General features: G+C 39.2%; 1 protein-coding gene across 2 annotated transcripts; it reads left to right on the forward strand.

Annotated features, from left to right (window-relative positions):
* The first annotated feature begins 568 nt into the window (after nt 1-568).
* Nucleotides 569-3,529, forward strand: LOC122653502 (myb-related protein 305-like). Of its 2 annotated transcripts, XR_006331821.1 has the most exons (4): nt 569-760; nt 996-1,125; nt 1,273-1,835; nt 3,377-3,529. XR_006331821.1 is itself a non-coding variant. In XM_043847354.1 (3 exons), exons 1-3 carry the CDS (start codon nt 607-609, stop codon nt 1,739-1,741), a joined length of 753 nt encoding a protein of 250 aa, XP_043703289.1. In that variant the 5' UTR covers nt 569-606; the 3' UTR covers nt 1,742-1,967. The 2 variants fall into 2 exon arrangements, 1 of the variants encoding a protein (XP_043703289.1); XM_043847354.1 differs by lacking the exon at nt 3,377-3,529 and having other exon boundaries at nt 1,273-1,967.
* The last annotated feature ends 9,987 nt before the right edge of the window (nt 3,530-13,516 follow it).

A 13,516-nucleotide genomic window follows, 5' to 3' on the forward strand; every position in this document is an offset into this window, starting at 1 on the left:
GTCACCCAATGTGCTGGCATCATTAAGTAGTCATAAAGATTCCCAAATCTTAATACATTAGTAATTGTCTTCAAATAAATTCATATATATAGATCAAAAACCACCAGTTTAGGGTCTGGATCCATTGATAGTATAGGTATACTAGTGAACCAGTACAGAACATTCTCTCTAGTTATAAAATAATCAAATTTCTGGAATGTGTTTTGTTCTAATGTAACTTTACCCTTACTGCAAAGTGGGTCACCAACAGAAAGTGCTGATCCATGCAATTAACACCTGAACATTCCTCAGAAGAAAGAAAAAAGTATAGGGGTATTTTGGTAACTTGATGAGGTGGTGGAAGTGGTATTTCTGAAGATCACCACCTATCTACTCATAGAGGAGATCGACATGGATTTTGGTTGTGTTTTTATTTATTTACTTATGTGATTTTTTTTCTTTGGTTAGAGATTGCTAGGGATCATTTGACAGAGACAGTTAATTGACTGATGGGATGAGGTGGAGATTATGGAGATATATATATAAGCGGGAGCATCACAAACTAATGTCATAAAACTAGGAAGCCAAATATTTCTCTGTAAAAGAGAAGGAAGGTTAGCTTAGTACATGGTTGGGAGAGTGATGGCAGGACACTTGGGCTGGGGAATCATAGAAGAAGGCTGGAGGAAAGGACCTTGGACTGCTGAAGAGGATAAATTGCTAATTGAATATGTCAAGTTACATGGAGAGGGAAGATGGAACTCTGTGGCAAGATTTGCAGGTACCCATCTTCTAACTACTGAAAACATCTTTAGTTTCCCAACCTCAATTGTCAACTCAATCAAATTGCAAGTGAACAAACTATCTTCTTCCTTTTAAGTTATTTTAGCACAATTTTGTATAATTTCCTAACTCGTTGTGCTGTACCATATTTGAACATTGGTTTTGAGTGAAATATTTGTAGAAGAATTAGAATATAAATTCACTAATTTCTTGTTTTTATCTGTTGGGTTCAGGGCTGAAAAGGAATGGCAAGAGTTGTAGGCTGAGGTGGGTGAATTATTTGAGGCCTGACCTCAAGAGAGGGCAGATAACACCACATGAAGAGAATATCATTCTAGAGCTTCATGCCCGGTGGGGAAACAGGTGAGACAATTGTGTCATATTTCAAGTTTTTAAAGTAAGAAACTGGTCCATTATAGGATGGTTTCTTTTACTGGAGTCTCTACACTTGTTTGAACAACTAAATAAATAAATAGATCACATAGCTGAAGAAGAATATGATATCTTCAGGTGGTCAACAATTGCCCGGAGCTTGCCTGGGAGAACAGACAATGAGATTAAGAACTACTGGAGGACCCATTTCAAGAAGAAGGGAAAATCTGCATCAGAACACTCTGAGAAGTCAAAAACTCGACTCCTTAGACGACAACAGCTTCAGCTGCAAAAGCAGCAGCTACAACAACAGCAGCAACAACAGCAACAAAACCAATTTGACATGAAAAGGATCATGTCTCTACTTGATGAGAGTGAGCAGAGGGCTCAAGTGAGGCAGGAGATGGATTCCATGTATTCCAACTCCTCTGAGGAGCAATGCCTACTCTCTTTCATGTTCAATAGTGATGCCTCTGCACCAGAGACATTGAATGATGACATTCTGTGGGGAGGCCTGTGGAACTTAGATGAAAACCATGCCAACATAGATGCAGCATTTGCAACCAGCAAACCAAGTTTCCCAAGTCTTCTGACCTCCTTCTATTGAGCCAGTTTTGAGTTACTTAACAAGTCTTTGCTTTCTCAGTGAACAAACCTCAATTTGCCATTTTGTCCACAAACTCATCGGCAAATCAAACCTGTAGCCATAATTGGCTTGTTCAAATGAATAAGTGTTCTTTAGGTAAAAAGGTTAGGGCTGTTTTCAATGAATTTAATTTCAGGTTGTGACTTATTCAAGCAGTGGTAGTAATAAAGCTCTCTGGATTTATAACAATCTATCCGAATTCTGCATTATTTGGGCCAAGCCATCTGATATTGATCCATTTCCCCACTATAATGGGAGAAAAACATCAAATATACCAATAAAACATTGTGAGCCACATTATTCTGCAATGAGGCTGCCAATGAGCCAGATAATACTGTGTACTTCTAGACCAGGCCAATTACATGACAGTTGGACAAAAAATTGGCCGGTGGGCCTCCTAAGCTTAGATTTCATGCCCAAATAACCACCCAGCAAGTCCAGGCCTGAAATTGATGTTGTTAATCAGGTTGATGAAAATACCTTCCAGCCAAACTCTGAAGGTCTATTGGCCGAGGCCCAAGCCAAAACCTCTTAAGCCCATAATAGGTGAGCAGCTGGCTCAGAAACTCAACTGTATTCGGGGCTTACATTGATGCGCTGACTATATAGAATTGAGGGGCCAACCTGGGATGTGGCCTAGGTAATGAGTAAATATTTCTTGGAAACCTTGGCCATGTCAATTGCTGGTTAAAAAAAAATTCTACATCAGTTCAGCTATCTAAATAAGGATTGTTAGTTGCCTCTTTCCTATAATCATCGGGTTAAAGGTCGAGCTCTCTGTTTTATGGCAGAGATCTCTATACCAAGGAACCGAATCACAATGGATCGAAGCCCTCCTGGTCTTGACGGAGCCTGAATGCAAGAGTCTGATGAAAAAAGATAAAGTTTAGATCAAGATCCAGGTCAAAATAATCATAGGTACATGAATCTGATATGGATAAGGCTCATATAGTCCCAGGTCTTAAATTATGTTGGATCCATGTCTTCAGAAACTATTACTGTTTATTCTATATATTACCTCTTTTCAGCTTCAAAAAGAAAATTGAATTTCCATAAAAGAGATTTATGCTGGGTAATATGATGAACCTCTATTCTGTTGGCCTTAGTTTATGAGTTACTGTATTTTGAAACAACAAGACACCTCTCTCTTCCATAGTCAAGTGAATCATTTAGCAACAAGGATATGATGAGGCTCTAGATAGAGATTTTGTTTTAAGAGAAAGATGCATTTCATAATTAGATTGAAATCAAAGGTAATTTCCCTTTTTTCTATTTTACTTCTTTTATTAATTAGGTTATTGGTGCAATATTCTTGGCAAAAAGTTCTTCCCCACCAAATATTCCCTGACCAATAAATATCAAGGATCCTACTGGTCCAGGGATCACCATTAGACCCAGTAAATCACCACTACTCCTTGTCAATATTAAAATTGAATAGCTGTTGGTCTCTGTTGCAGCTTATTGTAGAAAAAAATTTGGCCAGTGAAATAGATGAAATAGCAAACTAGAAGCTTTGTTGCAAGTTAATGGCTGAAAAAACGATAGACTTCAACAAGAAAAAAATGAATGAAGAAAGAAAAATTCCCTAACTCATTCTAGAACTTCCCTGACAAGCTGATGGCCTCATCTTGCAACACTTTCATTGCTGCTTTTACTTGGTTCTCGTCTGTTAATGGAGCTCTCACACCAAAACGTAGAATGTATTTTCCAGAGAGGACCTGTTTGAAATGGTTTAAATAAAGAAAAAGAGTCATTTACCCACAAATATCATGCAAATGTAAACTAGATGAAACAGTTCACGATAAACAAGCAAGTAATTTACAGTTCAGTTTATCGTTGTGTTCTTGATCATCACACAGGATATGGATCAAATGCAAAAATCCAAGGCACAGCAATCTGCATGGATGGAAAAGATAATGGAGAAGCTCTGAAATTGATTACAAAATAAATTTTTTTCATAATGAAAATAAGACTTAGTATATGAAATGATCATGTTCAGAGTTCAGACTACTCTCTTTTGCTTAAATTTATAAATAACTTTGCCACTGACAAGGGGAAAACTAAAATGAATGAAACTAGTTTTACTCTGGATGACATCAAGTTACCTGGAAGTGACTTACTTTCACACGAAGGTGTTTTTTTTTATTTTTTTAAAAATTTTGGTTTTTCCCTGCAACAGTAGAGCCACCTTATGAATGATGAAACAAGAAACTTCCTGTTTCAATTGATCAAATCCACAACTTACCATGAAGGATATGGACTATCTTTTTCTTTTTTCTTTTTTCTGATGGGCATGAAAGGTATAAATTATGTAAGTGGATTAATGTCAAAATGATGAACAAGTTGAGTAGTTACAAGAGTCTGGCCTGGTAACAAATAACAGATTCTTTTTCATTAACTACAAAATAACGGTTTAAGAGCTGATCCAGAAGTTGAGCCAACTGAAGGAGGTTGGTTCAATCCAGCAGAAAGACCCAGGGAGGAAGGCCCAATGACATCAGCAAACGCGATTAATAAAAAAACTTAAATGAAGAAATAAACAAGTACAATTCAAAATGTGACCCCTCCCCCCCCCCCCATTGAGTTTGCTCGGATGGTTTAGGACGATGTGCTTCGGTCACAGGGTCCCAGGTTCGAGTCCCGACGAGTGAAACGTCACATGGGGTATGGGGAAAGCTTCGTGTAACTGGGGTCCCTTGGGCCTGAACCGTAAACCCAGTACCCCAAGGCAGATTCAGGTTAGACTAGTGGTTGAGAGAGAGAGAGGACATGTAATTTAGAGTCTTTAGACAAGAGAGGCTTGGAACCCTTTTATACAGTTTCCCCACTTGACATCAAATCTTTTCCCCTCAGCATATAGCTCAGAAAGACCAATCACTTCAATATTATAGGCTTCCCTAGAGAGGTGCCTCTCTTTAATCAATAACTCATTTATTATAAGAACCCATCCACTAATCCAGATTTTTTCTCCCCTCATAACTGACCCTTACAGCAAGATGACTTCCTCCAGCCTTTCTCTCATTTGCAAGGTGAAGACTTTGTACATAAGGCTGATTGGGTGGTAATCTTCGTCCTTCAGTTCTGCTGTCCCTTCTTTCTTGACAACAAATGATAAATGTAGGATTGCTCCTTGTATCCATCGTCATAAAATTCCTGGAACAATCAGGATGTAACTGTCCTTCCCCATATCCCAACAACCATGTAAGAAAGGTCAAGGGAAGCCATCATTTTTTTTTACCGTCGCTTTCTAGGAAGAAATGAAGGCATCTTTCATTCAGGAAAGATGATAGATCTAACTTCCCTCCTCATGGCAAACAGAATTCCAAAAGAACTCTCTTGTTTTGCTTCTTTGTTTAAGAAGAAACACACTACTGGAATCAGTTTTAGATCTAACAAATAAAATACTCTAACCCAGGTTACCAGCATCATTGACTAAGGTAGCAATTTGATGCAAGGATGATTAACAGCAATGAATTTCAAAGTGTTCCCGTCTTAGCAAAATACTGATAAAAGGCCGTACCCAGTGCACAAGGCTCCCGTGTTTAGCAGGGTCTGGGGAGGGTCAAATATACGCAGCCTTACCCCTGTTTCCAAAGAGGCTGTTACCAGGACTTAGCGAAAAATACTGATATAGAACAAATATCCAGAAGTTCTTCAAGATCAAACCACCTCAATGGCCAATGATCTCCTTTTTGGTCAACACAAAATTTCGAGACAACTATCAGTAATTGTGTGAAGTCCATCTTTTGGCTAACATTTGAATCCGTAGGCTGCCCTGGAAATACCAGTAGTTGGGAAATCAGAATTTTTTTCTCCAAAATTTAAATCTTTTAGGTGAAGGAAAACCATTAGAACTTCATGTTGCTAACTTCCCACACCCATAATTTACAAAACTAGAGATGTCAATAGATGCCCATTCAGATAAATCCAGTGGTAACCAAGAGAAAGCATTAGTTTGAGATACAAAGATAAAGAAAGATTGTACGAGAGCAGATGAGAACAACTGAAATCCATATGAAAACAGTTGAATCATCAATAAGGAAAACAAAATGGCTATATCATCCTCTCAGATACAAGTTATAACCTGATGACTACAGTGGAAGACAGGCATTACCCTCAAGAGAAAATAGTAACAGTGTAATGACTACAAACATATGGAAACAGCCAGTCCTGCGAAGCAGGGGGCAAGGCTGCGTACATTTGAATCCATATGAAAACAGTTGAATCATCATTAAGGAAAACAAAATGGCTATATCATCCTCTCAGATACAAGTTATAACCTGATGACTACAGTGGAAAGACAGGCATTACCCTTGAGAGAAAATAGTAACAGTGTAATGACCACAAACATATAGAAACAGCCAGTCCTGCGAAGCAGGGGGCAAGGCTGCGTACATTTGCCCCTGCCAGACTCTGTAGTAGCGGGAGCCTTGTGCACAACTACTGATATTTGAGGTAATGACCACAAACATATGGAAACAGCCAGTTCTGCGAAGCAGGGGGCAAGGCTGTGTACATTTGCCCCTCCCAGACCCTGCAGTAGCAGGAGCCTTGTGCACAACTACTGATATTTGAGGTAATGACCACAAACATGGAGATATCATTACCTCAAATCGTTGGTCAACAGCAACATGTTGCTCAATTCTTTAGCCAATTCAATATGATTTCTTATGTAATGTTGTAGATTCTCCAAACATATGGAAACAGCCAGTCCTGCGAAGCAGGGGGCAAGGCTGCGTACATTTGCCCCTCCCAGACCCTGCAGTAGTGGGAGCCTTGTGCACAACTACTGATATTTGAGGTAATGACCACAAACATGGAGATATCATTACCTCAAATCGTTGGTCAACAGCAACATGTTGCTAAATTTTTTAGCCAATTCAATATGATTTCTTATGTAATGTTGTAGATTCACCAAACCATATAGTCACAAAACAATCCATAGCTTCAATGATCTACAGAGAAACTCTTATTAGATATGGAAATGTCTACCACTCCACAGTCTAGCACCATAGTTTTGAAATTTTGCACATAAATTTGTATTAGTATTTGGCATTCATTTCAACTATCTTTTTGCATTATCTGAAACAACAGCAACAACCACAGGGAACAAGAATTAAATATATCATTTCTTCCGGTTCTATTCATTCACCTGAAATTTATTTAATTTTGTTCAAGCATGATACCTTATGTACAGCCTTGAGTATGCTAAAAGTTATAATTATTGTTAATTTGTTATTATTATTATTACCACGATAATAATTATAATTCAGACTTCTACAAATGGATATTGTGCTGGGAGATCAGGTTAGGGGATTGTGACCACCAGAGATTGGACCGATCTGTCACGCATACAATCTGGGCTTGGCCCTGTAGAAATCACCAATAGAAAGTAGCTAGACCACGGAAAGTACGAACTTCACGATATATAGCTCGACTGACTGAGCCGGGGGGAGGATGGGCTGAGCTGATCTACGACCACTCTCTCCTAGGAGAATAATAATATTTGTTATTATTATTATTAAAAAGGCTTCCAGCAAGGTCATTCCGACCTCTAGAGGGATGGGTATTCTCTGGATTGACCACATGTCAAAAGTGGCCCATTTCAACTATATTGCGATGTAAATAGGAACTTCCCTAGTTTCTTCAATGGTCCAAATATCTCCAAAAAAAAAAGACTTCTCAAACAATTTTGAACACAATTTCGACATTTGGTGAAGTCAGATTGGACTGAAAATTAGCATGTGACTAGAGAATAATGTGGATAACATGTCCCAAAAGTTTGAGTGCAAACTTAACTGCTACATAGCAGTGCTGGTCTGCTGGAGACTGGCCCACTTATTATAATTTGATTTGATTGTCAACATGAAGATTTATGGGAGAGGCTCCCATAAATTGAGACAAGAAACTACTATTATGGAGAACCAATTTGGTTTTATGCCAAGGTGATCCATGACGGAAGCTATTTACCTAATTAGGAGACTCATGGAAAAATTTAGAGATTGCAAGAAAGATCTCCATACGGTCTTTATTGACCTAAAAAAAGCGTATGAGTTATGAAAAAATCCCTAGAGAGTTAATCAGACAAATACTAGAGAAGAGAAGTGTTTCAAGTAAATAAGTGGACAAAATTATAGATATGTATGATGGTGTGGTGACAAGTGTAAGAACTATGGGGGGCCAAGGTAGTGAATTCCCAATTACAATTGGGTTACATTAGAGATCAGCTTTAGGCCTTATTTGTTTGCACTTATAATGGATGATTTAACCAGAGACATTCAAGATGAGGTTCCTTAGTGTACGCTTTTTGCTGATGATGTTGTTTTGGTCGATGAGACAAAAGCAGGGATTAACACCAAGTTAGAGTTATGGAGATCAACCTTGGAAGCAAAAGGTTTTAAGATAAGTAGAATGAAGACGGAGTATATGGTGTGTAACTTTGGTTACAATAAGATGCACAATGAGGTGGTGAAAATTGATGAGAGGGAAATTCCACAAAGTGATTATTTTAGGTATCTTGGCTCAATCATAAATAAAAAAGATGATATAGAGGATATGTTTCACAGAGAATTAAAATAGGATGGCTGAAGTGGAGAGGTGCATCTGGAGTATTGTGTGATCGGCATATTCCTTTAAAACTTGAAGAAAATTTTTATAGGATAGTCATATGACTGGCTATGATGTATGGTGCAGAATGTTGGGCAGTTACGAAGCATCATATAGAAAAACTCAGTGTAGCGGAGATGTGGATGTTGAGATGGATGAGTGGCAAAACTAGGAAGGATAAAGTAAGGACTGGATCATATTAGAGCTGGTTTGGGAGTAGCTCTAAGAAAGTTGTTTGAGCTAGCATTGCCATGTTTAACGGAGGCCTTTGCATTACATTGTTACTATTTTCTCTCGAGGGTAATGCCTATCTTTCCCCCTCTCATTACTACCCCACTCTATTCAGATGATAGAACCAAAAAGAAAGATTGTCTCACTTTTGCATGTATCTGTGTGGACATACCAGCTGAAGAGCCCCTACCTGCCTCGATTACTATCTCTGATGGGGAGGGTTTCATGTTTGAGCAAGATGTCTTCTACGACTAGAACCACCGCACTGTGTTGTGTGCACAGTCTTTGGGCATGACTCCAACCAATGCCTCCCCAAAACCCTAGCCCCTGATGAACAACACCTGATGTTTCATCCTTCTATGCCTATTCCGCTGGTGGTACCCTTGTCCCCATTGCCTTTGCCTCTGTCTCCAATATTCAACCTCATACTCTTTACCCTGCTCCCCCCACCCCCTTTCCTTTGGCTAACCCATCCCACTCCCCTATGTGTGGTTGTCGAAAGAGCCGTTGTCGGCGTCCCCTTCGCCATAGGGAGCAGCCTGCCTCAGGTTCTCCCAATGGTCATTCCGGCAGTCATCTGCATCCTCCAGCAGTCCTCCCTTCTGCAATGACCAACGGTCCATCCGCCTGCCCTTCTCTACATGTCTTGGGCTTTGGTTCCGAGGTTTCACAAGGCTTAAGGCCTACCATGTAGCCGATCCGATTTAGTTGGGATAAGGCTGAGTTTGTTGTTGTTGTATACTTATCAATTTCCTATGAGTAAGAAGGATTAGAAATATAATATTTTCGCATATTACTAATTTCCACTATAAGAGTTGGAAAGGAAAAACATACATGCCCTTTAGCTTAACCCAAAATATAACCATTTCCAAGTTTCCCCATACTTCCAGCAGTTCACAGGAACAAACTTGAATAATCTCCTTCAACCTCAAGCGAAACTCCAATTATCAGCCACTATGCAATGTACCTACATGTTTTCTTTTTCTTTTTTTGATAAGTAGGCCCCAAGGAGGTTTGAACTCATGACCTCTAAATTATGAGGTGTTGATCTTTACCAACTGAGCTACCCGCCTACCCCTTTGGGGTTATGTACCTTCATGCTGTTGGCATTAAACCTAGACTTCTATTATTCCAATGTTTACAGTGCAAGGGTATGATTAACATGCAAGAGTCCATAAAAGTGAAATGATAGACTGGGGTATGAACCTACTTTGAAGTGTCTAGGTAACAAAGCTTATCCCTAGGGCACAAAGAAAACACCTTATTCCAAGTTTTAAGCTTCATGCAACACTGACCTAAGTTTATCTTTGAATGAACGAGATTGTACATATTATGAGTTCACTTTCTTCAGCAAATAGTTTGTCTCTGTTTTAAGTGGGTATCTCTAATATTTCAGCCAGGGAAGACATTGATCTGTGTTAAAACAGTGTATTACCCGATAGGGGTATAATTGTCCTTTTTTATGTTCTTCTTCCCTTAGCCGATTCTTATTGGGAATTAATTAGAATCGGCAAAGGTTGCTTTCCTATTTCTAGTTTGAATCAATGTAACTCTTTCGAATATAAATAAAAGGCTTGGTGATCCATATTGATCACTCAAGCATTCAGTTCTATAGAACTTCTAACAATCTGATAAAAAAAGAGCGTCCCAGTGCATGAGGCTCCCGCTACTGCAGGCTCCAGGAGGGGAAGACACTGATCTGATATTGAACCTAAATCCCACATGGCCGCAGGGAAAGTGAAATGTGCCTTTGGGTTTGTCCAAGAAAGTATTACATGATGGCCAGCAACATACAACATGCCAGCGATGGAATCATTCTCAACAACCAACAACAACAACTCAGCGTTATCCCAACTAAATGGGGTCGGCTACATGGATCCTAAGGTATTACATGATGGCCAGCAACAAACAACATGCCAGAAATGGAATCATTCTCAAACAACCAACATTATTAGAAAATAAATTAAAATCATGGTGATGAAGGCCTAGAGTTGGTGTCATGGCATAAAACACCTAAACTTGTTAACATCTTTGAGTCACACTATGTTCTTTTTGTATGAAGTCACATTATGTTCTTGTTCTCCATTTATATGCGAAAAATCATTAAAGCAATGCAAATATAACCACTTTTAACCTTACCCTGTGAAAGGAAATCTTCAGGTAGCTTCAGCAATTTACAAAGCCAATCCATTTCAATGACTTCCAGTTTGGTTTAAGTAGGAGAAGTCACTCAACTGAAACCAACAATGTTAATACCAGCGATGAGCATTTCTCCTAAGAACCCATTAGTACTGCTATTAGAAGGAAAATATGCAAAGTAATCAGGGCTTTGCAATGGGATATCCCAAGTAATATCTTCTCTTGAATATCTGCACTCTCAAAAATATTACTTAATTGAGATATATCCTCGTCAACAAACTCAAAAGTTCAAAAACTGAAACACTCCACTGGTAGATAAATTCCAATGGTAAACTAATGTTATTAAGAGGGAGAGAGAGAGAGAGAGTGAACGATAAGATTGAAAATGAGCATCATCCACTGAATCTTTAGCTTTAAATGATTATTAGAAAGTTGAGTAACTTCATTCCAGAATCAACTGTGGAGTTGAGAACTTGAAAAATAATAGAACTGAAACCCACAAACCAATAAAAAGAACATTACCCATCAATTTCTTGTTTCCAAATTAAAAGGGTGGCAAGTCGCACCATAACTTGACTGAGAACAGGGAAGCTCTCGATGTTCTTTATAGTAATCAGCAATGAAATTCACCATCTAATGAGAATTGTCACTGAGCTTCACACAGTCCATCGGCTTCAAACCCTTTTCCCTGAAATTAAAACCCGTAACATCAAACAATGTCATCGAACACTAAAGCTAATTTACAACTACTGATGTATCATCAAACACGAAAAGCCGGAAGGAGGTACACTCAGAGAACGCAACACAGTGAAACACACTTTACGACTTCACAGCCAAGGAAACGTTTTGTTCACTCGCATAGTCAAATGTTTATTTTTGACTTTTCTCTCAGCAGGGAATTATTTTGAATGAGAATAAAAAATGAAAATTTTCTCTGTTCACACTTCACACTAAAAGGAGATGTATTGATTTTGTAATTCTGTCTCACTAATATTCTTTGTACAGTGATGTATTTATAAAGAACCTTTACATGTCTTTTACAGAGGAGGAACCCTACTGTATCGTATAACAAACACTAAAAATAAAGAGAATCAATCTACATGGAGAATGACTTGGCATTTGTGTGTCAGAGATCTATTGTGATTGGTGGGAGCTGTGATGATGTGGTGCTGATGTGATATTCTTTTGTCTTATCATCCCCCTACAAACTGATGGGTGGAAGCCAAAGCAGTTTGGATCGATGAAATGTAAACACAGCTGATGGTAGGCCCTTCGTGAATATATCATCCAGTTGATGAGTGGATCGTACAAACTGAACCTTCAATTTATGATTGAGGACATGATCACAGACAAAATGGTAATCCACTTCAATTTGTTTAGTTCATGCATGGAGCACTAGATTTGCAGCCATGTGTGTAGCAGATAAATTGTTACAATAGAATAGAAGAGGTAGTTGGAGTGGGACATGAAGATCTTGTAACAAATAAGAGATCCAAAGTATTTCAGAGGCTATGGCTGCGAGGGCCTTATACTCAGCTTCAGAGCTGCTCCGAGACACTGTGGGGTTGCTTCTTGGAGCACCACGAGATTAATGTGTCACCAAGGAAAACACAAAAACCAAAGGTGGATCTTCTGGTGTCTGGGCAGCCTGCCCAATCAGCGTCGATGAAGGCCCGAATGCTATGCAAAGAGCTGGGAGTGATGGTAATTCCAGCACCTAATGTGTGCTTGAGGTATCTTAAAATCCTCTTGAGTGTAAGGAGATGATCTGAGATTGGGGTATGCATGAATTGGCATACCTGATTCACCGCATAACAGAGATTAGGCCTTGTGATTGTTAGATACTAGAGAGCACCCACGATCTGCCTATATTCATGGGGATCAGGTAGAGGGGAGCCATTGGAGAGAGAGAGCTTACAACCAACAACCGCTGGGGAATTGTAAGGTTTGCACCCGGTCACGCCAGTTTTCTGCAGTAAATCAAGATTATATTTAGCCTATGTAACGTGAAGACCTGTGGGGGTAGTGGTAGCCTCAATGCTGAGAAAATAATGCAAATCACCAAGGTCTGTCATCGCAAATGATGTACCAAGAAGGTGAATGAACTGTTGGAGATGAGAAGAATTTGCACCAGTAAGGATTATATCATCAACATATAATAGATGCACAAGCAAACCATACTCTGAATTCTGAACAAACATGGAGCTGTCGACCGAGCTTTGTTGGAAACCATGTTGTAAAAGAAAAGAGCTAAAAGCATGAAACCAGACCCAAGGAGATTGGCGGAGGGCATATATTGCTTTTTTCAACTTGCAAACATGCTTTGGGACGGTAGAGTCAAGAAAATCAGGGGCTTGTTCCATATAGACCTCTTCATGAAGGGTGCCATGGAGAAAGGTGTTCTTCACATCTAAATGCTTGATCTTCCATTTGTTGCCAACAGCAAGAGTAAGTACTATTCGGATGGTTGCTGCCTTCACAACCGGACTAAAGGTATTAGTAAAATCGATGCTAGGTTGTTGAAGGTATCCTTTGGCAACCAACCATGCTTTGCATCGTTGAACACAACCATCACTGTTGGTCTTTATCCTATAAACCCACTTGCAGCTGACAAGGTTTGTGGCTTGAGAGGCAAGAACAAGTACCCATGTATTATTGGCAAGAAGAGCCCAAAATTCATCCTTCATTGCAGTGACCCATCGTAAATCCTTGGCAACCTGTCTATAAGTATGTGGTTCAGCTGTGGCATCTCCTTCAGTA

This window comes from Telopea speciosissima, chromosome 3 (genome assembly GCF_018873765.1).
Source record: "Telopea speciosissima isolate NSW1024214 ecotype Mountain lineage chromosome 3, Tspe_v1, whole genome shotgun sequence".
In the NCBI taxonomy this organism is placed as follows: domain Eukaryota; kingdom Viridiplantae; phylum Streptophyta; class Magnoliopsida; order Proteales; family Proteaceae; genus Telopea; species Telopea speciosissima.

Coding starts and splice junctions, on each gene's coding strand:
- LOC122653502 (XM_043847354.1), top strand. CDS start 607: ATGGTTGGGAGAGTGATGGCAGGACACTTGGGCTGGGGAATCATAGAA. Junction 761..995: donor CTCTGTGGCAAGATTTGCAG/GTACCCATCTTC, acceptor TGTTGGGTTCAG/GGCTGAAAAGGAATGGCAAG. Junction 1,126..1,272: donor CATGCCCGGTGGGGAAACAG/GTGAGACAATTG, acceptor TGATATCTTCAG/GTGGTCAACAATTGCCCGGA.